Source organism: Macrosteles quadrilineatus, unplaced genomic scaffold (genome assembly GCF_028750875.1).
Source record: "Macrosteles quadrilineatus isolate MER2022 unplaced genomic scaffold, UCM_ALF_1.0 Scaffold_2__2_contigs__length_208266976, whole genome shotgun sequence".
In the NCBI taxonomy this organism is placed as follows: domain Eukaryota; kingdom Metazoa; phylum Arthropoda; class Insecta; order Hemiptera; family Cicadellidae; genus Macrosteles; species Macrosteles quadrilineatus.
Genome location: NW_026542595.1, coordinates 9,853,531 through 9,877,878, shown reverse-complemented (window position 1 = coordinate 9,877,878; position 24,348 = coordinate 9,853,531). Strand labels below are relative to the sequence as shown.

General features: G+C 33.7%; 1 protein-coding gene across 11 annotated transcripts in view; it reads right to left on the bottom strand.

Annotated features, from left to right (window-relative positions):
- The window catches only part of LOC128986010 (RNA-binding protein Musashi homolog Rbp6), an 802,253-nt gene extending 780,868 nt beyond the window's left edge, over nucleotides 1-21,385 (bottom strand). For 2 of the 11 annotated variants that reach the window (XM_054406069.1, XM_054406070.1), the window contains exon 1: nucleotides 21,086-21,382. In XM_054406069.1, coding sequence (XP_054262044.1) covers nucleotides 21,086-21,141 — 56 coding nt within the window. In that variant the 5' untranslated portion in view covers nucleotides 21,142-21,382. Of the gene's footprint in view, nucleotides 1-21,085 lie in introns of all 11 variants that reach the window. The other 9 variants (XM_054406074.1, XM_054406075.1, XM_054406067.1 and 6 more) reach the window with 8 other exon arrangements.
- Nucleotides 21,386-24,348: the final 2,963 nt, after the last annotated feature.

The window sequence follows — 24,348 nt, the reverse complement described above, 5'->3', positions numbered from 1 at the left end:
AAAGAGCTGGGCAATGCAATTAATTGGCGTTTGTTTTATTTACTTGAAAAAATATGTTTTTGATGCTAGGAAATATGTTCATCTGGGGGATTATGTTCGGACAAAAAAAGGTTGTACAAGTTTTGTAAGAGTATTGCTCACAGTTTTATTTGTAATGTATATAGTAATGAAATATAAATAGGCATGATTCAAATTGAAGAAATGTCATAAAACATCTTATTGAATGAAACAGAAGCATTGATATCGAGGACCTTATTTGTGTTATTGCTACACTAAGGTATGTTGTCATAGTCTTTCGAACTGAAACATACGGTATCGGTTATTGGCAGTCCTAGGGGTAACGATGTTTCTTGCAACACAAAATCATGAAAATATGTCAAATGGTTATTGATTAGCATCGTGAAATAAATCACTCTGAGACGTTTTAATGTATAGTGTACATGTTGCTTGAAATCGAGCAATTGCAAAGAAGTCAAGTAGTTATTAAAAAACAAATAACTTTTTTGAAAAAGAATGAAAGTCATAATTTCCGACGAGTTTAAGACTCAACTCATACACTACGTACCTAACAGTTCCATATAATAAACATTTCTTGTAAATATTTGATCATTTTTATATCTTTGATCACCTTATATTAATTTACACACATGCGTTTCAATATTTCAACATAACTCAAAATAAAGGTCATTGTCATTTATTTACATAAATTTTTATGAAGTACAGGGTGTTTTTAAAAGAATGCCGGAATTTTAAACGGTCGTTGCTCGGGGACTATTCAAGATAATTAAACGATTTAAACGTCAAATTGAAGGAAAAAGAACAAAGTTTTTTCCTCATTCTTTGATACAATTTGGAATGATTTAATAAAATTCAGATTTTCATCAATCTTATATGAGCATAAACTGGCAATGTCTGTACGTAGGGTGATCGGCAGGTTTATCTGATCTCTTCAACGAATCCTTTTAGGCACAAAGACTCTATCTTTTACAGAAAACCTCATAAAGTGACCAATTTAGCTTTTTTCAACTGAAGACTTCGTCAGGCAATTGATTTTTTTGGGTTTCTGATGCAGAATTGTCGGATTTCTTCGACTATGGCATTGCTTGTTTTTAGGGGTACGCGTCTAATTGGCACCGCGTCAGATTGGCACCTAGACAGATTGGCACCGCTCCTAGAGGTGCCAATCAGTCGTAACAGTACACGACAGATTGGAACCTGGAGAAAGGGGTGGTGCCAATCTGTCGTGGTGACAAGCTGACGGCTGCCGCAGAGGTGCCAATCAGTCGTAACAGTACACGACAGATTGGAACCTCGAGAAATGAGTGGTGCCAATCTGTCGTGGTGACAAGCTGACGGCGGCCGCAGAGGTGCCAATCAGTCGTAGCAGTATACGACAGATTGGCACCGCTGCCCTCAATAGGCCCACCTGTTCGTTTTACTTACTAGTCTGATGTTTGAAAACAGAAACGTGTCAATACTTGATGCAATTAATGTCAATTAATGCATACACATTGATAATAACATTAACTTTAACAGCACAAACCACTTCGTAAATGGTCCATCTAATCAAAGTTACAGTTCCTCAAGGCTTTTAATATTATGCCATTAAACTCAAGTTTATAATTTGGAAAACGTCTGATACCTACTAAAGTATTTGGCACAATTAAATGAAACCTTGCTGTCATTTTTCGGAAGTTGGGTGTGCGTTAACCTGGTTAAAAAGGGTTTTTTCATTCAGAAGTTACAGCTTGTCAAAGATATGACAATTTATCATTCAGTTAACTAATATTATTTCAATGAAATGATATTTTTTATGCATTATAGAGTGATAAATTGTGATATATTTGAGATGCTGTAATTTATTACTTAATTTACCTTTTTGTAAACAAGATGCGGTTGCATAAAGAGAACATAATTATTCTCTTTAGCGTTCTCTTCCCGTTGCGGAGAACGGGTATGACTGCTAGTTAACCATAAAAGAATTTTAAATAAGTTTTTTTAATCAGGATTAGTTAAATAAAATCAGTACAATTGTTTGTACAATTAACAAATTATGATTATAGTACAGACAGTTGCTAATTGCTGCATTTACTTCCTTTTGCCGCACTCCAGTATTCTAGTATTCCAACCAAACAAAACAAATTGTTTAAAAAGCAACATTATTTGTTCTTATTTTTAACCTATAATAATAATTTCACAAGAAATAATAACTGTCCGGATTTGTTAACATCAATCAGTAGTTGTTACTTGCAAAAGTAAACAGATTTGTTTGTAATTTTATATCAAAATTCACAGAATCTCATTGTAGAAAACTTAATAACATGTATGTTTGTTAGTTATTAAAATATGTTTAATTTACACATTACCTGTAGTATTTACTTGTCAAGGCAGACGTAAACCGATTTGCTAGAAATTTAATGTAAAATGTCAAAAAATCATGACTAAGAACGTAATGATATTTGTTTTTGTAAATCATCAAAAGTTGTACAAGATACATATTTATACTGAACACATTTATTATGAGTCAGTGTCTCTTGTTTCCGTGGAAGTACGTACGCCCCAACAATAGGAGTCGGACCCGGAAAACAAGACGATTAGTGATAGTTGACAGATTCTCTGCCTCACTCTGACCGTTCCAAAACTTAAAATATTTTTAGAATGAACTTAAAATTTGATTATTTTTTCGGGAAGTCGTAACAGTTTGATACGTTTGCCCTTTGCAGTATTATTAATATGGTTTACACAAGAATCTACAGATTGACTGTTGAAGTGATTGACTTTAAGTTAAAGAACTACATTTTAACGTTTTATTTTATTTTTGTATATTATGATTTAGTTAAAATGAAAATAAAACGTTTAATTTATAATGTACGTTAGTTAGATGGAAAGTAAATAAAAGAAACGTCTTATAACATTAAAAACATATATTTACGATTATACTGTTACAAGACGGTAAATACACAAAAAAGATGGTAAATGGTTACCACTTACCATCTCATACATTTACCTTTATTTATTTACATTTATTTTTTTGTACATTTACCGTCTCTACTTGAATACTGCAAGTAGTTAAATCTCATTCACGAGGAACAGGTGTAGTATTGATCTAAAAGTCAATACTACACCTGTTCCTCGTGAATGAGATTTAACTACTCATTGGGAAGGATTGGATTAATATTCCAGCTCCACTCAATATTGCACGCAGAAAACTGCGTTGTTGTATTTTCAAACCTCATTCAAGAAAGGGGTGGTGCCAATCTGTCGCGGTGCCAAGCTGACGGCGGCCGCAGAGGTGCCAATCAGTCGTAACAGTACACGACAGATTGGAACCTGGAGAAAGGGGTGGTGCCAATCTGTCGCGGTGCCAAGCTGACGGCGGCCGCAGAGGTGCCAATCAGTCGTTACAGTACATGACAGATTGGAACCTCTAGAAAGGGGTGGTGCCAATCTGTCGTGGTGCCAAGCTGACGTGGGGTGATATTTCACGGCCTCATGTCAACGAGGTTCCAATGTGACGCCGGGTGCTAAAACACCATGGTGCCAATCTGTCGTGGTGCCAATCTGACTGCGACTCGTTTTTAGCTGGCCAGGTGAATGTCTTTTCAAAACACTACGGTGCCACGAAACTCATTAAACCAGCTTCAAGTTTCTTTATCATCAAGTAGATTTAAATTAATTTTAATTTAGTAATTGATATAAACTCTGCGAACCACAGATTACAATCTGTGCCTTCTGTTGCGCCGTAAACGTCATACTGGCGACTGCGTCAAGCGTATGAGTCACAATAGCGGCCTACCACCGCGCACCTGTTTTGCTCGTGCCAAGGTCAAAATTTCCTCCCTTGCTACACGGGAAACAAAACTTAGTTGTTTTAACTTCAATTTGACAAATATTTAGTTACCTTGAATAGTACTCAATCAATTATTACTTAAAATCCCGGCATTCTTTTAAAAACACCCTGTATTTTCTGTGGACACCTGCATTCCATCTTTTCCTCTCATCTATACTTATTTAATACGCAAGCAGGATTTTTGTGACAATTACTCCTCCGAAACTACTGAACCGATTGACATGTTTTTGGTGTCATTGGAAAGAGCGTAACGTGAAGTTGTGCAGGAAACTTTCTTTTTAGGGAAATAATTAAAGAGTGAGGCCCTGGGGCCCTTTAAAGTTTCGTATTTCTCCATAAGATTAACATGAGAAACAAATATTGTTTTGAAACTCCAGCTGTTGTAAGAAATAAAATATTAATAATTGGTCTCCATGGAAGAGTGAGAAAATTCACAATGTTTACATTTGCTTTGACATTTAAATGTAAACAACCAGAACTGTCAAATGCCTATTTCACAATTTTAGACAGCTGATAAAAAAAATTAAAACAACTATGTGGTAGGTTTATTTAATCTTAAACTTTATGATAGATTATTTATTATAAATCTATTTCAATGATTATGAAACAGATTTTTCCCATTGCGAAGGAAAAATTAATATGTAGTGAGAAGAAAAACATACGTTAATTGTAAACAGTCAATGTGTAAATTATCTACGTTGTATTAAAAATGTGTATAGTTTTGGATGTTGGTTTCTGTTTAATGATATAAGTAATTAGTTAAATTTTTACTTAATTGGTACTTTATAAAAGCGGACAGCTTTTTTACGTTGACTTAAATTGTAAGCAATTCCCGTCCATGGGCAGTTTGATTGTTAAAAATTTACCCTTTAAACTGGAATAGGACTGTTATGTAAATTGTGAGTATTTCCATTGATTAATAATCTTTTAGTTGGCTCTTTTAAAATCATTGGAAATTATGACTATTCTTAGTTTTTAAATAAGTAATTTGTTTATAAATAACTCCTGTACTTCTTTGCAATTGCTCGATTTCGAGCAACATGTACACTAGTATTGGTTATTCATCGTTTAAAAAGCGTCCTCAGCAATTACTGTTTTGTCGTTTGGCATTCACCCAGCCACAGATGTGTAATTATAATTAATTAATTATTGTCCAATGTTTCACTACATTTAAAAACTATCTTGGCAATTTATAAAGAGTATTCGAATATCCATATATATGACACAAAACCAATAACAAGGATACAACTGGAAAAAGAATATACATATCTATTTAATATTTATATGTATATATGCGACATTTTCTTTTTGCCACCCTACACAGTGGTGAACACAACGTTGTAGGCTACCAGTTTTTCTTGTCAATGTTGGAAGAAAACCAGTGGCTCTCTAAAGTGATAATCTAACTATTATAATTGTAAGAAAATTGCAATATAATAATAACATCTTAAATATAGTATTACTTTTCAAAATTAATCCAAAGAAAACCAAAATTACTGTGGCAAGTGTCATTTATGTGAATTAACCAGCTGTACATTATTTCAACAATGGACATGGACTTCCAGAACTTCAACCCTTGCCTCTCCACAGATCCTGCCAACTCTTTGCAGTGTTAACATCACTTTATAGGACATTGTGCTTGACTTAAATTAAATTTATCCCAAAGTGTAATCTAAATTTTAAATTTTTTTAAATCAAAAGTGCCTTGAAAAGTACCAAATTTTAACCAACCCCTATTTTATTTATTGCATGTGGTACAAAGGTGAAGACAGAGACTCCAAATTGGTAACCATCATCCATCTCGTTTAAATCACTAACTAAGGACAAATCGTCATTGGACATTTTGAATCAGCATAGCCTAATAGGCCCAATTATAACTTAAACTCATCAAGATCTGCATATTTAAAATTTAACCTTTATTCCAAATTTACACACACATATATTATATACAGTACAGCATATGAGTTTGAACGAAGTGTGTATTGTCCTCTGGCGCTCTTAAAATGAAGATAAAAATCGGTTCCGGGTTTAGGTCTTACCTTGAGATCTACGGTAATAGATTATTCCTTATTATGGGAATTTCGTTAAAAGTCTCAATTAGAGGTGACGGTATCCCTGGTTTTATGTAGTAGTACCTGGGAACCAAGCCATGACAGGGTAGTGGTATTAGTTTATTTCCATTGAACCCCTACATTGAGTAATCTTCAGTGTAATCTTTGCTCAATAGAAACAACTGGTGTTTTCCCCTTTGCACTGCATTCGTTAATTTGCTCGTAAAACCTTGGTGAACATAACAACACACTACAACTTAAAATAGTTCTATTAGTCTATGGTCATGGTTACTTGGAAACCAATGAGGCCAATGTTAAAAATTATAGACTTTCAATTCAATTTTGTTGCGTAGTTAGTTTTTTGCTAGCAGTTTTAACTGCAGTAAACACGTTTTTAGGCCAGATATAAATTATTTATCAAATTAGAAGGAAATCGTATTAGCCGTTTTCTATATATAGAGGATTAACAACCATTAGTAATTGAACGGCGCAAAGCGAAGCTCTTATACTACTCTCCTCTTTTTGTTTTACAAATACCTCCTGAACGGCTGAAGCGATCTACACGAAATTTAGCACGATCATAGTAACCAACCATGGGAATGTATAAATCTTAAATGGTACAAATTGGACAACAGGGCTTTTCCCTACGTGAATTTTTTTTTTTTTAATTTAACATGGGCCTTATGGGTTCATTGGTTGCTATGACTTTATTTGCGAGATAACACTAAAAAGATAAACAAGAGTTGCCACATATGTTAGTCAAAGAATCGTTTAAAAAGTACATTACCGTATAGGACACAGAAAAAGGGAAGAACAATAAGATTAATATCATTGAGCATAATTTACTACAAAATGAAAACAACCAATAATTATGGTCGCCAGAATAAGGCTGAAACACCTTTGACTTTAAATAATCTAAATATCCATTACATTTTAACCAAATATAAGCCTACCATTGAGTTATATTTCCATTTAACTTGCAATTCCAAGTAGGCTTTCCATTTCAGTGAACTAGACTTACAATTAAATAATGCAGACTTTGAATAGGTACTGCAATAATTAGGACTTCCATTAATATGAACCGAAGATACCACTGAGTTTAGATGCTGCAAGTAGACATTCCATTGACGTGAACCAGACGTAACATTGACTTAATATACTGCGAATCGGCACTCCGTTTATGGGAATCAAATTAACCATTTCTTTGGATCCTGCAAGTAGACAATTTATTTATGTGAACGATATGTACCATTGAGTTTGTATACTTCAAGTAAACAATTCGTTTAAGTGAACCCGACGTATCATTGACTTTGAATGCTGCAAATAGGCATCTTATTTATGTGAACCAAATGGACCATTGACATTGGATACTGCAAGTAAATTTCTCATTTTTGTGAAGCTGGCGTACTATTGATTTAGGATACTGCTACTGCAAATAGACATTTAATTTATGAGAACCAGATGACACATATATACTTTGAGGTAGACAATACATTTAATTGAACCAGACTTGTAATTGACTTTGAATAACGAAATTAGACATTGCATTCATTTGAAACAAAATATATACTAATGAGATTGGATACTGCAAGTATACATTTCATTTACGAGAAACATATGTAACATTGACTTTAGAAATTATTTGATTATTATGTCTGCTATCTGCTCAATGTTGCAAGCAGACAACTGCATTGTACACTTAGTGTAAATTACCTGAAATGTAAAGTTAAAACTGTGAAACACAGAAACGTTTCTCATCCAAAGTCCCCGTGCGATCTCTAGTGTTCACTTGGTAATACATGTGTATTACAAAGTATAGGGTGTTTTCAACTCCCCACGTGAGTGTTAACGTTTCGTAAAAAGTACAAGTTCCTGTATAAGGTAATGTTGTTCTTTTTGCGAAAGACTCTAAAAGTAATGAAAGGACATTTTTTATTTACATTTATTTCGATAACAAACAAGTGTTTTTGACATATAAATAAATTTGTTTGCACAAAACTTGTGTGTATTACGATCCCCCCCCTAAAAACTGTTTTTTTAGTAGTACATTTTAGGGAAAAATAATACCTTTACCATTCACAGACACATTATAATCTTTTAAAAATTATATATTTTCCGGGTATTACATATGCTAGTTATTCAATATTAAACAGTGCAATGACAAAATACATATTTTTTAATACAACAAATGGTTTATATGCAAAACTTGACCAAATACACACATAAACTGCAGTTGGTAAAAGAAATATATTATTTACATTGTATAACTTAAAATAAATAACTCTTTCATATTGGAAACAGTATACAGTAAAATAAAAACAAGCCCATGGGGCGTAGCCCAAGGGAAATATGAAAATTAAATGATATTATATTGCATTGTCTTCCATTTGTGGGCTATGTTTCAAGTTTCAAGTCTCTAGCTCATCGGGAAGTTAGTATAAAATTGATTGCAAAATTTGTACCGGACAAGAAAGCGAGCTAATAAAAACGTTTTAATAAACTTAAATAACAACAAAAAATGTTATTTACCAATTATTAGTGTTAATACAATTAATTATAACAAATATGTAATAACGGGGTGTCAAAAACACCCCACGCGAGTACATACGTTAGTAAAACCCGCGCGAGTAGTTAAAGGTTTAAGTACCTTTAGCATAGAAGTAAGAAGTATATCAATTAATTAATCTGTAAGTATATAACAAAATTACATAATCGTTTGACAGGCGACGGTAGGTATATGGATACAATGATGCGGCAAAGGCTGCTGGCAGTATTACAGCGGAGCGGACAGCGCAGGAACTTGTGGCGCTGACTGTACTACACATTCCACTTGGAGATATGAGACTCGACTCAACTTTTGGAGTTATGACACTCTGCTTTAATTTTTACTTGGACTTATGAAACTTTGGAGTTATGATATCTTGGACTTATGAAACTTTGGAGTTATGATCACTTGCTTTTATATTTTTCTTGGAGTAATGAAATTATCCCTTTTCGGGTACTTGTAGTTTTGAAACTTTGGATTAAATATAATTTGGAGTTATGATCTCTTGGACTTATGAAACTTTGGAGTTATGATCACTTGGAGTTATGAAACCTTGGAGTTATGAGATGATCCCTGTTAAAGCAGGATTCTATAAAAAGCCGATGCGCAGTGCTCTATGAGCTGAACGAGGCGGCGGCCGAGGCTCGCGTCGCGCGTCGCCAAGAGCTGAAAGCATAAACTCAACACAGACGTAAACAACGAGCGGGATTAATATACGGCACGTGATTACCTTTTAAGGATTAAAATTGCCTCATTGCTTTCAGGTCTTGATTGGAATATTCTAATCTCTATTTACGATCGTGTTCAATTTATTTGTAATTGTAGTCTCTTGGTATCTACTTTGTTTTAACTCTTATACAATTGTTTGTACAAACTGCAGAGTTATTGTTAAGCCGCAATTCATAAATAAAGATGCTCATAAATAAAGTGCATGTTTTATTCACAAAAAACGCTTTTGTTTATGTATCGACAGTTTTAAAGAGAAGTGTTACATGTGCTAAACACAACACTACTACTCATCACTCAAACACTTTATCTTTACATCTGAACTCTTACGTAACAGTTATAAGTTAATATTAGAGTTATAGTTGGCGCCAACTTTACTTACATCACCGTTCGAGCTTTAATGTTGCCATTCCACGGATTAAAGTTGTTATTGTCCAATCGTGTATTAAAATAAGGTAATATTGTTGACATTGAGACTATCTTATGATGATAAACTTTCGAAAACACCTTATGAATACCCCATTTACAGCAAATCTGCAGACTAAGCGAATTTCCATCTGCCTGATTGGGTTTATACACGAAATACAGTAGTTCCTTAACATGTCGGATTTGTTCACTTCTTAAATAACATTAAGTATAACGAGTAATTAGTTTTGCTACTACAACGAAGGGAAAAGCTCTTTTAGTAAACTGTTAATAATACACTACAAAATAAATCAATTTGTCAAACTTTATCATAATATTCACTAGCAAACTACAACAGTTTACTTTTTATCCATAACAATAACAGTAAAATTTTATTTTTTCATTTTTTTATTTTCTACGAAAGCTTTAGTGGTACAACAATGCTTCAATATATAAAATTATTTATTTTTTATCCCTACTTGATGACTGCAATGAAATCTGAGTATCTTCATTTTTTTAGTTAAAAATGTAAAAAACTAATATGCCTAGACCTATTTGAAAAATATCAATACCCATAAAACCTATTTCTTATTGCTCGATGTTGCTTGTTCACGAACTTGATTACATTTATCCAGTACCTAACATCCAAGCTAGATGTCATCAGAATCGGACCAAAATTACTTGAGTTGTCGTATTCACGGACACACACACGCACAAATATATATTGAATATTTATATTAATAACAATATATTAATTTTAACGAATAGTGTTTTTGGCCTTTGGAGACATCAGAATAAAAATAGTAAATCGGTCTCGTGTCTAGGTCTAACTATGCCACCTACGGTAAAGCCTGGTTTTCCTAGACGCGGAAGAGGAGCGCGGAAAAGCGATTAACATGGCATTCCGCTAAAACGAGAGGAGTCCGCTCTCCGCGCTCCTCTCTCCGCGCATAGGAAAACCCAGCTTTAAGCTTCTTTCCTTGAGAAAAAATTCATAAAAACTATGTAACAAGAAATGTTTATGTAGTATTTTACTATTGCAGAAGAGAGCTTGTGTCGGACGGATTATAAAGCATACGATAGGGAACCTGACATAAGCTAAGGGAACTTTTTTGATTATTTTGGTGACAATAATTACTTATTTATGTGTCAAGCTGAAAATCTCCTCGTACGTTGCTAATAATTAAACCTAATAAAAAATAAACAAATTTTTAAGTTCTAAGATGGTTACTACTTATCAGTTGCAACTACGATTTACCTTGTGTGTTTATACATTTTAGTAATAGGTTTTAATGTATAATTTAAATATCAGGAATGCTGACAGTTAGTTGTTCTATAAACAAAAATTATTCCTTCAGTCATGACGGTCAAAATCAATAAACTGATTTTGACGTCGTGGTTTTTATACTGTTGTTAAGCAGTAGTCTAAACCCCTAGTCATATTTGTAAAAAATATCACTTGAAATATTATTTTAGGGTAAAAATTTGTATGTTTTGTACATAGTATAGAGCGATGACTCTTACAGACCATTACATTATTTATGTGTAAATATTAAAACTCCAAATGTCATTTAAACTTGAGCCATTTTCAAAACTTGACACCCTAACAGACCTCAAAACCAAATCAGCAACCTACAAAATAATCAATTTTGTTTTTAATTTGTTGTACAGCTTATGACAAGATTGCAGGATAGAACACCATCTCTTAGGTATCTAAGTGGCATGCAGAAACAATGACATCCCAGGCATGACTAGCGTCTAGCGGACAGAAGCAACAAAGTATCCTACTAGTGTGCTTCTCCAGTTACGTTGACGGTTGACGGCGGTTGACGTTGACGTTGACGTACGTTGACGGATGCCGTCTACCCAGGTGTAAGGTTTTGACTTGTCTGGCGCGGCGGTCGTCACAGGAGCCGCGCTTTTTATAGACTTGTTCATTAGAAGTGGTCGACGTTTGACGGGGAACACTGTGACCGATGTAGGAGATGATAGACGATAGAGACACTCCACACTCTACAACTACACAACGTCCTGTCTTCATTCATATGTCTTCAAATGTATAAATTATGATGGAGTTCCTCACATGTTAACGTGCATTTTTGTGACTTTTCTAAAGGTGCATTCAAACTATTACTGAATTCATTATTTAAAATTACTGGATAATAGAACGGTTAATATGCTATTGTAGTTAATTTACTAGTACGACTAGTACAATAATACTACAACAAACAGCGCAACTTGCAATGCTTCGAACTCCCATACATAAACAACAAGAAAGAATAAAACTTTTTAATTTTTCTACATTATTAAAAATATTGGGCGTTCACGTGCATCGGCACCGATGTAGTCCGAAGACCACTACAATATGTGACCGTGAAAATCTCAAATGGTGTTGATTACTTAGGTTAAGCTTATTGTAGTGCTTTCTGATAAGTGACAATCGGGAAACGATTTTGATCATTCTCTTTTAAAAAACACTATCCAGTATACCCCTACAAAATAAAAATAAAAATCTGAGACATAAACGAATGCAGAAAATTATACAAACTATTTTATCAGAAACAAAATATGTTCAACTACTTAGTGTTACTCTTATGTTCATCCTACACGTTTAGCATGTTATTAATTTATATATATATATATTAAAAAAAAATAACTTTTAAAGTAAGTAGGTGAATATAGATGAATTAGATTACTGGATTGTTCACCTCATCACAGCAGTGTTTGTAATATCATATAAACTGCATTCAACACAATGTACTACAATAAATTTAAAATATAATTCCTTCCACTGAGAGTCTACTTTTGTGGAACGCTTGTAATAACAATTTGGCCAATTAGGTTACAACATCAGAGAACAAATCGTCCTTTCTCGTAAAAAATAGTTTGTATCTGTTATTTGACAAACAGTTGTGATTTCTCATTTCAATCGCTCAGTCTACAAATCTATCCACATACAAAACCGCTGATAATAATTATGGAAATGAGTCTACCGGGACCAGGAGTGAGCGAGTCGTTAGAGAACTGAGTCGTTAGTTTTTACGACTGACTCTTGTCGAGACGTTGACAGGTGTTCATTTAGCTGCTTCGCTCATGTCGAATGAGATCAAACAAAACCACGAAATTGAGGTAAAGGATTAATGAACATTTTGTTGTATTAGTAGATAGTAAATTGGCCATCAACGCCAACAAATGAAGCAGTTCGTATGGAGGCTAGGAACTTCAGTTTATGACTAATGTGATTTATGAAATATAATTGGTTCTAAGAGAACTCTTCGAATAAAAAAATATGATAAACGTTTTACCAAATACAGTACAGTGGTCGAGTTTCATGAACGAACCTTTTTTAATTTTATTTTATTTACTTACGTATAAATCATATTCAGGACATTGGTCAGGACTATGCACGGAGAACAAAATTGTGTTAGTGTTAAGAGCGATTAGGTTAAATCTGGAGAACATTTTTTTGTGTTAGTAGTCAACACTCTAAAATAGTCTATAATCATGTAAAGATACTTTTTTGATCCAATTAACACTTTTGAAAACGGAATTCAGATTTTTAATAATGTTTTATTTAGATTTTCTGAGAAAGTTAATGAATTGAAATATGCCATTAAACTCGTGTCTAAACAAAATAACAAGTAAAGACATATTGGTTCAGTTTAAATTAAGAATATACTGTATCAATAAAACACGACTTCTGAGGATTCTCCTAATATTTCAGAGGAGACGAAGGGTTGTTGGTAGTTTCACAGACCGACAAATATATTTCTGAACAGGTAACAGACTGCCGGTGTGTTATGCTTCGAAACTACCGACCGATAATTTGTCTTTGGTTTGGCAGAGTCCACGGTCATCTGCCGGCTTGAAATAGCACCTCCATTGATGTGGGCTAAATCCATCCAGTAAATACGTCTATGACATGACACACAGGAGAGCGACGCATTATTGGTGTTAACTGTGATTGAAAACGTGATGCGTGGATATAGAGTTGATCCTAATGAAGGTCGACACGTTATTCTTTGGTACAGGGTAAATAGCCAGCCATGAATACCTCTTAATTCATAACCAATCGCGCTTTTAGCACGTTCCTAATACCGGAGTTTACTCAAGTAAGGAAATTTCAAATCGAAAATTGTCATTGTATACACTTGTATTGAGCTATTTAATGTTTTGTGCAAAACAAAAATTACAGCCGGAACTTGTGTATGATCCCTCTCAGCTATTGTGCAATGTACTTGCGTACTTGGTTTTCGAGAACGCAGATAAAAGTTCAGGATAACAATCTCGTGAGATTTTTAATGTCAAAGTTATATTCAAACAAACAGCCTTCTGCTCTATGGTTCTTACTCACGCAAGCCTTTTATAAAATTGCAATTTTACTTAGCACTATATGAAGCCCAGTGCATAGGTGTCGTCAATCAATTTTCATAGCATGAAAATATAACCGTATATTTGCTTAAAACGTTTAAACTAAAAAATCATGCAATATATGTTTCTGAATTTGGATTGACTTTTCTCGGTTCCAAAAGCGTCTTCTAAAATGCTTCTGTAATTTTTTCATTGCTGCAAGAAGGATGGCTTCACCTTCTAGAAATTTCCCCAATCTCTTTCAATACCAGCACTAGATTATTTATTAGATGTTGTCCAGTTTGGTTTGAACCGCTTTCTCTTAAAATCGTTTAAACTAAACTACCTTTTGATTTCAATTAAAATATCCACAGGCGTAGAATTAAGTTAGGCTTCCCACAACATTGCGGTCCTGGACATCTTCAGCGCGGTGAAACTTGTGCTAACAAATCACTACCAGAGGACATTAGACATGAGATCCTAGGTGCTTGTACAACTGACAGAAATACCTCGCAAGGACCGTTCAGGACAAGGATCATCTGCAACTCCAACCATCTGTTAAAACAAAAAGAGCCAAAAAGCTCTGTTGTCAGATTGCGCCGAATGAACAAGATGGCTTGAACTTGTAAATAGCAATGTGTGAACCGCACTATTCGTATTCATCGTTTAAATATCGGGAGCTATTAGACTGCAATGAATATATTTTAACCTGTCGAGAAAACCACTAATTTAGAGTCTGAATATGTAGAGACACTACGGAACTAAAGCGGATCCCTCCGAACTCAGATGCAGCTTAAACTATCACTTGTCCTACTTCTTTAACTAATACCACTCCAACTTTGCAAGTAGTTATTGCGAATTTCATAACACAATTACGTACATTAGCCAGTATAAATCAACATATGGACATATTTATTTTATACAATTAAAATAGAAAAAGTATATTAGCAAAATGTATAAGTTTTCACTTTAAGAGATTTGATCATTTTCCCACAAAGCTGCTCAACAATATACATGTACGGATAAGAATTATGTACAGAAAACAAACCCCTCGCAGTGCGTCCATCACTACCGAACATTGATGTTTGCTTACCGTACATAAATTACCATACTCTTCAACCATGTTTTTCTATTATAAAAGAACCATTGTAAGCTTGTTAACACAGTCGATCTTTCACAAATTAAATTAATTATGATTTAATACAACACAAAACCAAACAATATTATCAGTTAATTTAATCAGTTTGAATATTGTTCCATCGCAGGCTTGATTTGTGCAGCAGCAATCAAATCAAATCAAGTCACAGCCCGGTCAAGTTTACGCCCAGTAGACCATCAAATACAATTTAGATATCTCGGCCATCGCTAGTAGCATTTGACATTAAACATACATTTGTTATATGCATTTTTACATTATAGTTTTACATATAAGTAGATATTATCGTTTGTAAAATCCTTAGAAAACCCTCCTAAGGTTCGTTGAAGAGTTATATTGTATGTCCTCCATATATAGTCTGATGGATCTTCTAAATCGTACAGGTAAATGTACAAAACAACTTATAATGTAAATCATGGGTAAAATCTATGCGAAACATGATTGTTTAGCGAATTTTAGTGTTTACAGCATATTAGTCAATATCATGACAAAAATTAGAAATTAGGTCTGTTTAAAGTACATAAACACGTTAAATAAGTAAATATCAGTATTTTTACTTTCCAAAAATGTACGGTAAAGTTTTTTTCCCGATTAAACTAAGTGTTTTACCATTTGGTTATAACCTTTTCTCATTTCTCGTGCATTTATTTTATTAAGTTATTTTATGTATCATTTCAAAGATAACAATAGGAAAACAAAACGTTGAAATGGACAAAGTTTTATCTTAGCGCAGAGCATGCAGAGGCCCCAGGATCATGTGGATGGGCAAGCGCAAGGTTGAAAGAAGCCGCCAAACACTTTAATAAGAGTTACTACCTTGGGATTTATTCCATCCCTATATCTTTAGACAATAAGGCAGATTAAAAGATCACAGAACATCTAAGTATTAAAGTAGCCTACACTATTTTTGTATTAAGCCCATACCATCAGATTTCCAAAAAGTGTAAAATGCTTTAAATGCTAACTAAATTAAGCTATGGTACTTTAACACCTCCAACAACTCATGGTAGAGTAACAAATGTGTTCGCATTCCTACACATTTTGCTCCCAACGAGACTTGCAATTAAATGAAAGTCACAAATGAAGTGCAGGTCTCTGGTGGCTAGTGCAGTCTGCAGAGCCTCGGCATGCAGTCTACGGCCTAAAATTAGAAATGCCCTGTCGGCTCATGTACATAAGTTACACGTCGCTGCGGCTATGCGTGTATCAGGGGTAATAACGTGTATTGTCAACTCGCGCATCGCGCATTGTCGGATATTCCTGGGACTATTAGGCCTACTAACAACGCTCTGTTCACTTTAATTTACGTGTCCAACTCCGCTCTTAAATACAGTGAACTCAACTTCTCGGAATCAGTATTGAAATGTTCATTGCCAAACAGCAACGTACATGGCAAGATTAAGAGGCTAGCGGTCACCTTGGATAATTTATAACAGCCGCTGAAGGGTTATCTATCATTCCAAAATATTGTTTTCAAATAGCTAATATAAGTATCCATGGTACTGAGGGATTAGAAATTTTCTTTGTAGTTTTGTTATTGTTGACTTCTTTCCAATGGAGTCCTTGGAGGCTGTCGGTCATCTTGGATATGCCCATCATAAGGGCAATGTCAAGGTTGGTACTAAATTTGAAAAAAATCCCTGACTTTTCCAGACTGATATTATACTTTTTCCAGGTATACCGTAAGTCGATATCGACTAATAAAAATCAAGAAATATTAGAAAAAAGGTAAATATTTAACTCATTTTAATAACTCTCTAATACAGAGCTTGTTTCGAACTATATACATATCGATTCCTCCCCCGCACCGATAATTAACTATCGATAAAAAATTGTGCATCAGTGCTTATGTCGTTCTTTTTGCCATTAGTCATCAACATGTTAAAAACATGTTTAGAGCAAAATGTAGCATATCTGTAAAAAGGTAATCTTTCAGGAGAAATTCCAGAATTTTAACATAATTCCCTGACTTTTTCAGACCAAACAAAATTACCTGACTTTCCCAGGTTTTCAATGACCTACCAACCCTGAATATTTATTTCAATCAGCTGCTGAAGAGTTTTTTATTATAAAAGGTATAAAATTACCTGAGTACTGCCAGAGTGATCCTGTTTGTTCCTTACGGATAACGCGTTTCGAAGACTAAGTCTTCATCATCAGATCTTGTACAAGAACATTAAAAACACTGTCACTTCGAAGCCATTATTCGAGCCATTGTCTACATGAGGTGTAGATTGGTCCGACACACCGTCCTAAGCTCAATAGGAAAAACAATTGCATCGTATTATATTGAAAGTGTATTTAAACATAAGTATGGTATTAAGGTAATTCATATTACTGTATTCGCAAAACGTGTTAACACGCCACATCACAGTACAGTCAAATCAGTAACGTCACGGAAAAAATATTATTAATGAACTTTCTATTGCGCTATATACACTCATCCGACGCAGTTCCGTCAGTCGCTCTGCCGGCGTCTGTCAGTCAATTTCAGATTTCATCTCACAGATATTTTTGGATTGTTCGGACGCCTGACGGATGTGTTTGAGGTTAGAAAATAGTGTTTTTTATTTAAATGCTCGTTTTAAATTTTAAGTACTGTTTGTAGCAATCAACTAGATAGACGATGAAAAATTCATAGAATATTTTGTTGTAGCCTAATTAAAAATTGTTGACTCATCATTGTAAATAAAGTGACGGAAGACTGACTGAAACCAAATGACTGGCAGTTTGACTGAAAAATTAAGGATGCAACAACGATTGAACTGTGACGGAACTCTGCCGGAACTGATATGTGTGAATTGAAATTTATAAACTACTAACTAATATTATTAGTAAACTAGCTAATCGTCCGATGAAAATCTATTGGAAATTACAAATAACAAGATGCAGCTTGTAACTTGTAATTTTTTATACAGGTCCCTAAAAAGTAGTATACATATAAACTAATTAATTGTGGTCTATTTTGTTCTCAACAAAAATACTTTAGGTAGGCCTATATTAAAAGGTAGTCCTGGTGTATGCCTAGTGAATTCTAAAATGGCAAAACACTATGACGTTCATATGATTTTAATCATCTGTTTAAGATTAATAATTACACCATACTTTAATGTTAAGAGGTTTATTGGTTGTGCCGCCACGTCGGTGCCTACAATAGTGTAGGCACGTTCTCAATTCCATTTAATAAGTGAAAAACAGCACATTTAAAAAATATGCCACAATTTACATGTTCAATAATAAGAGTTATAACTCCTAGAACAATACAGGTAATATCACTTGAAAATATTTTCGATTGATGACTACTTAAGTAATTAATTTAGAAATATTATTTGAGTTAGATATTTATATTATTTTAATATTTTATAACGCTAATCTTCAATCGAATGCTTGGTATTTATTTATTGATTTTCGTTACCGTATTAAAGTTATAATTAAATTAAACTAAACGTAACCATAGATTTATGTTATAAGATCCATTATTAATCAGTTATAAGGACAAAATAAACAACAAACGTCATTTATTGTTCATTGGTAAAGAAAAAAAAATTATCTTAACTACGAATAAAGTATTCAAATAATATAAAATAACAATTTATTACAATGTTTGAAATTGTAATTGAAATTAGCGAATAAGTTAAATAGGTATCTAATGGTTAACACAGTTGCAGAAGAGCCCAATACTAAATAGCTCTCATGTTTCATTAAAATTAAACTTAATAGCCTAAGTAGTGTTAGTTTCGTAGTTACTTATTTGTCGCAAGTATTTAAAATTACCGGTAATATTAAAGCGATTGTATGGATAATATTTTCCTTTTACATTAAGTATGCCTACCGTATTCTATAAACTGTTTTAAAGCTAGCATAACTTAACTACAACTTAAGTACAAATGTACCTAGGTCTAATCTTTTTGTTGCCAAAGGTTTTGATCGTTAATTGTTATTGAACACTTTTTAGTAGGCCTATTAAGAAAAGTGGTCTTTTAAAACTACCTAATTATTACCTATTTTTATACCGGAAGTTCTACCCTTTAATTGTTCTTAGTATTAAGTTTAAAGTTTTGTTGTAACAGTTTAAATACAATGGCATAAGTTAGAGGGTTAATGTGGCCAACTATATCGAATAAACATTTTATCTCATACGATAGCCGCCGGCATTTATTATCACTTGCAAGATATGGAAATACAAATACTTTTCAACAAAGTCAACACATTACCATAGAAATGTTCATTCATAACTACATCAAACTTATTAAGCTTACTTACGTTGGTTGATAGCCAACGTTTACTAGGCCTATTTTATTTACATCTATAGGAGGCGAATCTTCTGACAAAAAATATTAACCCACTTACCATTTCTTAGAAATAATTAATTAGGTAACTTAGTAGGTAAATATCAAAAATGTTTCCGTAAATATTTTATATTTAACAGAGTTGGTTACTAAACAGTTAAATAATTTTAACAAATCTTTAAAACAGTAAAATGTAAAATGATTAGGTACTGTAATGAGAAAAATTTTGGCTTAAGCTAGTTTTTTTCAACTTTATATTAATGTAGGCCTATTATGCTGAATGTAATATTCATACTCCCATAGTATCGTGTATTGAATAATATTTAGTTCACTATGTATTTCTAGAATTTGACACAACAATATTTTTTTAATTAAAACAAATCCCTTAAAAACACAATCCGTACACAAATGAATAGAAAATGTACCGTACACTAATATACACAAGTGTTGAAGTGCATTCCTAACCTAAAAACTGTTATAAACGAGATAACAATGAAAGAATGAGATGCATCCGCAGTTAAAATTAATTAATCAGCTGAGAAGCAGAGTGGCCAGCTGTGTCGCGCTCCATGGAGTATAAAACGTAACACGTGATATTATACTACTGTATATGGGATATAATTCACATATTTGCGTAGTTCCGGGTGGAATGCCCACGCTTACATTGCCGGCCGGCCGGGCCCGATCAATAGAGTCAACCCCGCTCTTGCTTGCCGCTAATTCAAGCTTATCATCTTTAATCACCTTAAATTGCAAATAATAATTATTGTGTACGTATTCGTACTAATGGAATTCATTGATGTCATCTCCTATGAAAAATTGTTTTCTAAAACCTTACGCTTAATATGTACCGGTGGTACTACAGTATATTTGAAGGCAATTAAATCAAATTAAATAACATTTTGGCGAGGGTAATTTATGAAAGCGACCTCCCGTCATAAAAACTATTTAATTCAATTGCTAGTTTAACCTCAAATGTCTATATATTTAACGTTTGTACCATTTTTGCGTTTCAATTTTTACCAATGTTTAGGCTTATAGTTGTTAACTATCATTTTAATTATTATTATCATTACAGGCAAGATTTAACGCACATAACACCTATTTAATCATCACTTGCTAATAATACTAATTTTATTACTTACTGAAAACACTAAAACTAATAACTAATTAATTACTAGGTCTATTTTAATTTTTAAATAATATTAAGTCTTAAACGTTATCAAAGTTTATTTATCAAATTGATAAAGCTTCAAAACAAGATTATTTATCATGCTGAACCACTCGACAGTAAGTAGTAAATGATAAACATGTGATACTCGAGTACTCTCGGATTGACGTCCAAGCTACGAGGGCTTATCTCTTATCAGTAACGTTATCAATAAGCATACACTATCGGTATTAAAATGGTATACGGAATCGTGTGTTTAACTAGTGTAAGATTACATTGATTACACGGTTAGTTTACCAAGGTATAAAAGTGAGGTTAGTTATCACTGTTGTTGATAACCTAACTGTTTGTTTGTTGTTTTGATATTGTGTTTTAGTATTGATATTACAGTTTATCCCCCAAGTACAGTACACGATCAGCTGTGCAGGCCAGATACGGTGGCGAGGTACCGCGTATAGGTTATGTTGACCCCGCAGGTGATGTTATCTACTGTAGTCTTGTTTTATGACTATGTCTAGGTACGTCATGCTAATGTCACTCACCCGGGATCATTAGGCACCTCCGCCGGACCCGCGCCGTCCTGGCTTTGCGCCTCCATCTCCAGGTAGATCTCCAGCGTGGCTGATTGTTCGGACCTCGTACAAAACAGAAACCTCCCTCTCTCTACACAACACTAGACACCAGCACGAGTCACTGGGGGGAACCTACTCACTACGGTCGGTATTCTGCTCTACCCCTGATGTCAACTACACAGTCACGGAGCGTCCGTTCGCCTCGGTGCCAACACGAAACTGAACTGAACAAAAGCTACTGTTTTGGCGGACAGAGGGGGGCCTGCGCGCTACGGAGCCGCCGCCATTGGCCGAGCCGCTGCACCTTTTCATGGTGACGGAGTAGCTTCTTCTCTCTCGCACCTACGTGCCGCGGTATCTCTGTCTCTGTCGGACTGTGTCGATGAGACGGCACGTCGCTAACGCTCCCACGACCTGGCGGAGAAACGCACAACTATGTCGTCAACCGTCGCAACGCAGAACAGTGTTTACGTAACTGTACGTGTTGTTTATTTACAATGTTGTTTTACTGTCGGTCCTGACATACACGACCGTTTCCTCGCGCGAGTTATACACATCGACTTTTCGCTTGTTGTTTTGACTGCTCGATATGATAAAGTAAGCTGTTTGTGTGCATTGTCCTATTAATCATTTTTTTAACTTCGAGGTATATGATTTGAGTTATGTAGAATGCTTATTAAAAGTATCGTACAGAGTATTCTACATAGTAAACTAACTGAAGTTAACTATAAGTAAACTATTAGAAGTTATTAAACTTGTTACCATAAACAATTTTATGCAATAAATGAGCGCAGTTATTTTATGTTGTTCAAATGATAGGTTTCATTTTTACTTAAAAGTGTAATCAAACTGTATGACAGTACACTATTTATTACAACTTATAAAATATAATTAAAATTCCCATACCTCTCAACGTTGGTAAATTATTTTGACCATATGACAACAACAATTTGCCGATATTATAGTTTGATGGTTCTATTTAATGATTTTCAACGGATCACTCCATTTACAATAATGTATAAATTAGTAAACTATGCAATGGCTTGTAACAACAAGTTGAGTACAGAACAGTAAAATGACAAAGTTAACATACACTAACTAGATGACAACTAGAGATATAAATTTACTTAGATAAAAAGCCCTGCTATTACAATCATGACAGAACAACTACATACAGTACCTGATAATAGAATATGATAACTATTACAAAAATAATTATTTGATTATATATAGTTTATAATAATGTGTGTATATGTTTGTGTGTGTATGATTAATACCTTTAATTAATTCCTTTAAACGGAGTTTAGTGTAAGTGTTTAGGATGTGCTTGCTGCGCCTGGTCAGACCGCAGATAGGCAAAGTGATCGCTGTATCCAGATTGCAGCCACGGACGGAAGGCGACTTCCCAACCAGGGTGACGGGTAAATCTTTTAAGTGGTTCTATCTTAGTAAGGTGAAATAGGCAAAACTAAAATAGTTCTACGTGAATTGTATTTAAGTTAATACTAGCAGCCAGCGTCACTTCGTGACTCCAAAATCCTATATATATTTTAATTAATTTAATAATAACGCCTGTAGCTGCTTTTACATATGAAATACTAGCAGAGTACCCGACCTTCGTCCGGGGATGATGTATGTTTAAATGGTGCTTTTTGAAATCTGAAATGAAAAACAGTGTAAAATAAGATTCAATTCCAATAAATGTACATATCAAACTTTAAACTTAATAATTACATAAAAAAATATTTTCAAACAATAAAACAAATAAAAAACTCAAAGCTTTTACTTACTTTTAAATGATAAAATCAAACATAGACAAACAATAATTTACAATATCTGGGGCATATTACGGTTTAAATGAAAAGAAACTTGTGATCTTGCTTCTAAAAAGCATTGCTCACTTAGCATTGATTATAAAAATATCTCAGTATATACTATGTGAACAAACAAAAACATTAACACTCTTACTACTAAAACAAACAGAAATATACTTATCCCTACTATTTATAGCTCCTACTATTCGTGCACCAAAGGCAAGTGAATATACAACTTAGTTTTTTATTGTTGTTTTTAAATTGAAATATTTGTGTATCAGCTTAGAATTAGGAAATTTAACGTCATTCAAAAAATGTTTATGTCAAGGGTAGGTTAAGTTAAGAGGAACTTGGTTTAAAATATACATGTGATGAACATGAAACGCTCGTAAAAAGTTATTCATTATTAGAATAGAATGTGAAATCTACAGGAAGTGTCAACAGTTATAATATAGATAGGTAGTAACTACCTCTGGATTAGAAAACATAATAACTAATCTATGGGTAGTAATATGAAATTATGAATTAAAAATTTGTGAACAGGCAAATAGTGTAAACAATATTTCTCTCAAAATGGCAAAATATACAATTAATTATCTTCTTGAGAAAAAATTTCCATTTTTAAGGTGTGTGCCCTACTCTAAACACATGTTAATTGTTCAAAAATGTTAAAATGATTGAATTAAAGTGAACTTTATAATTTCTCTATTTTTTACACCAAAATCTTTCAATACAATTATTCACATTAGCGAAATTTTAAATGATTAATTAGGGTTAGATACAGCAATAGATATACAATCTCACTTCTTTCATAAAATTAATAATCAATGAACCATCAAATATAAGATTAAATAAACATGTCACATGTTTGTAGAGAATATTATATGCCTATTTATAAATTAGCTGTGGAAATGTGAATTAATGTGGTTTGATTGTTCAGCTTGTTTACATTTGGGTGGCATAGCGAATTGCAAACGTTGTATGTGTTCTCATGACAGCCATGGAGACCAATCAATATTTACTTTTAAAATCCTCACCTCAGAACTTTTAAAGCCAAAGGGGCAAAGCCCACGGTCAGTATCGAAGTGTGAATAGTCCTATAAAGGTCCTTGGTATGGTAGCTATATTTTTGTATAATTAAAGCCCAGCCAGTTCAGTAGTTTATGCGCCTATTAGTAACAAACATACAGACAGACACCACTAGATTTGTATATAATAGTATAGATAAAGCATCACAAAAACTACATACTTCATTCATTAGTCCAAGTTTAAAAAGGGGGATACACTGAATTGTCCATGGCTAAGGGCAGTTGATAAGGGTGAAAACAGTTATGTCTCGTCATAACCCTATTATTTGTATTGCGTGACTTATTGTTTTCATTGCGTGCACGATCTCTTCGAGGTATCTTAGAAAAATTA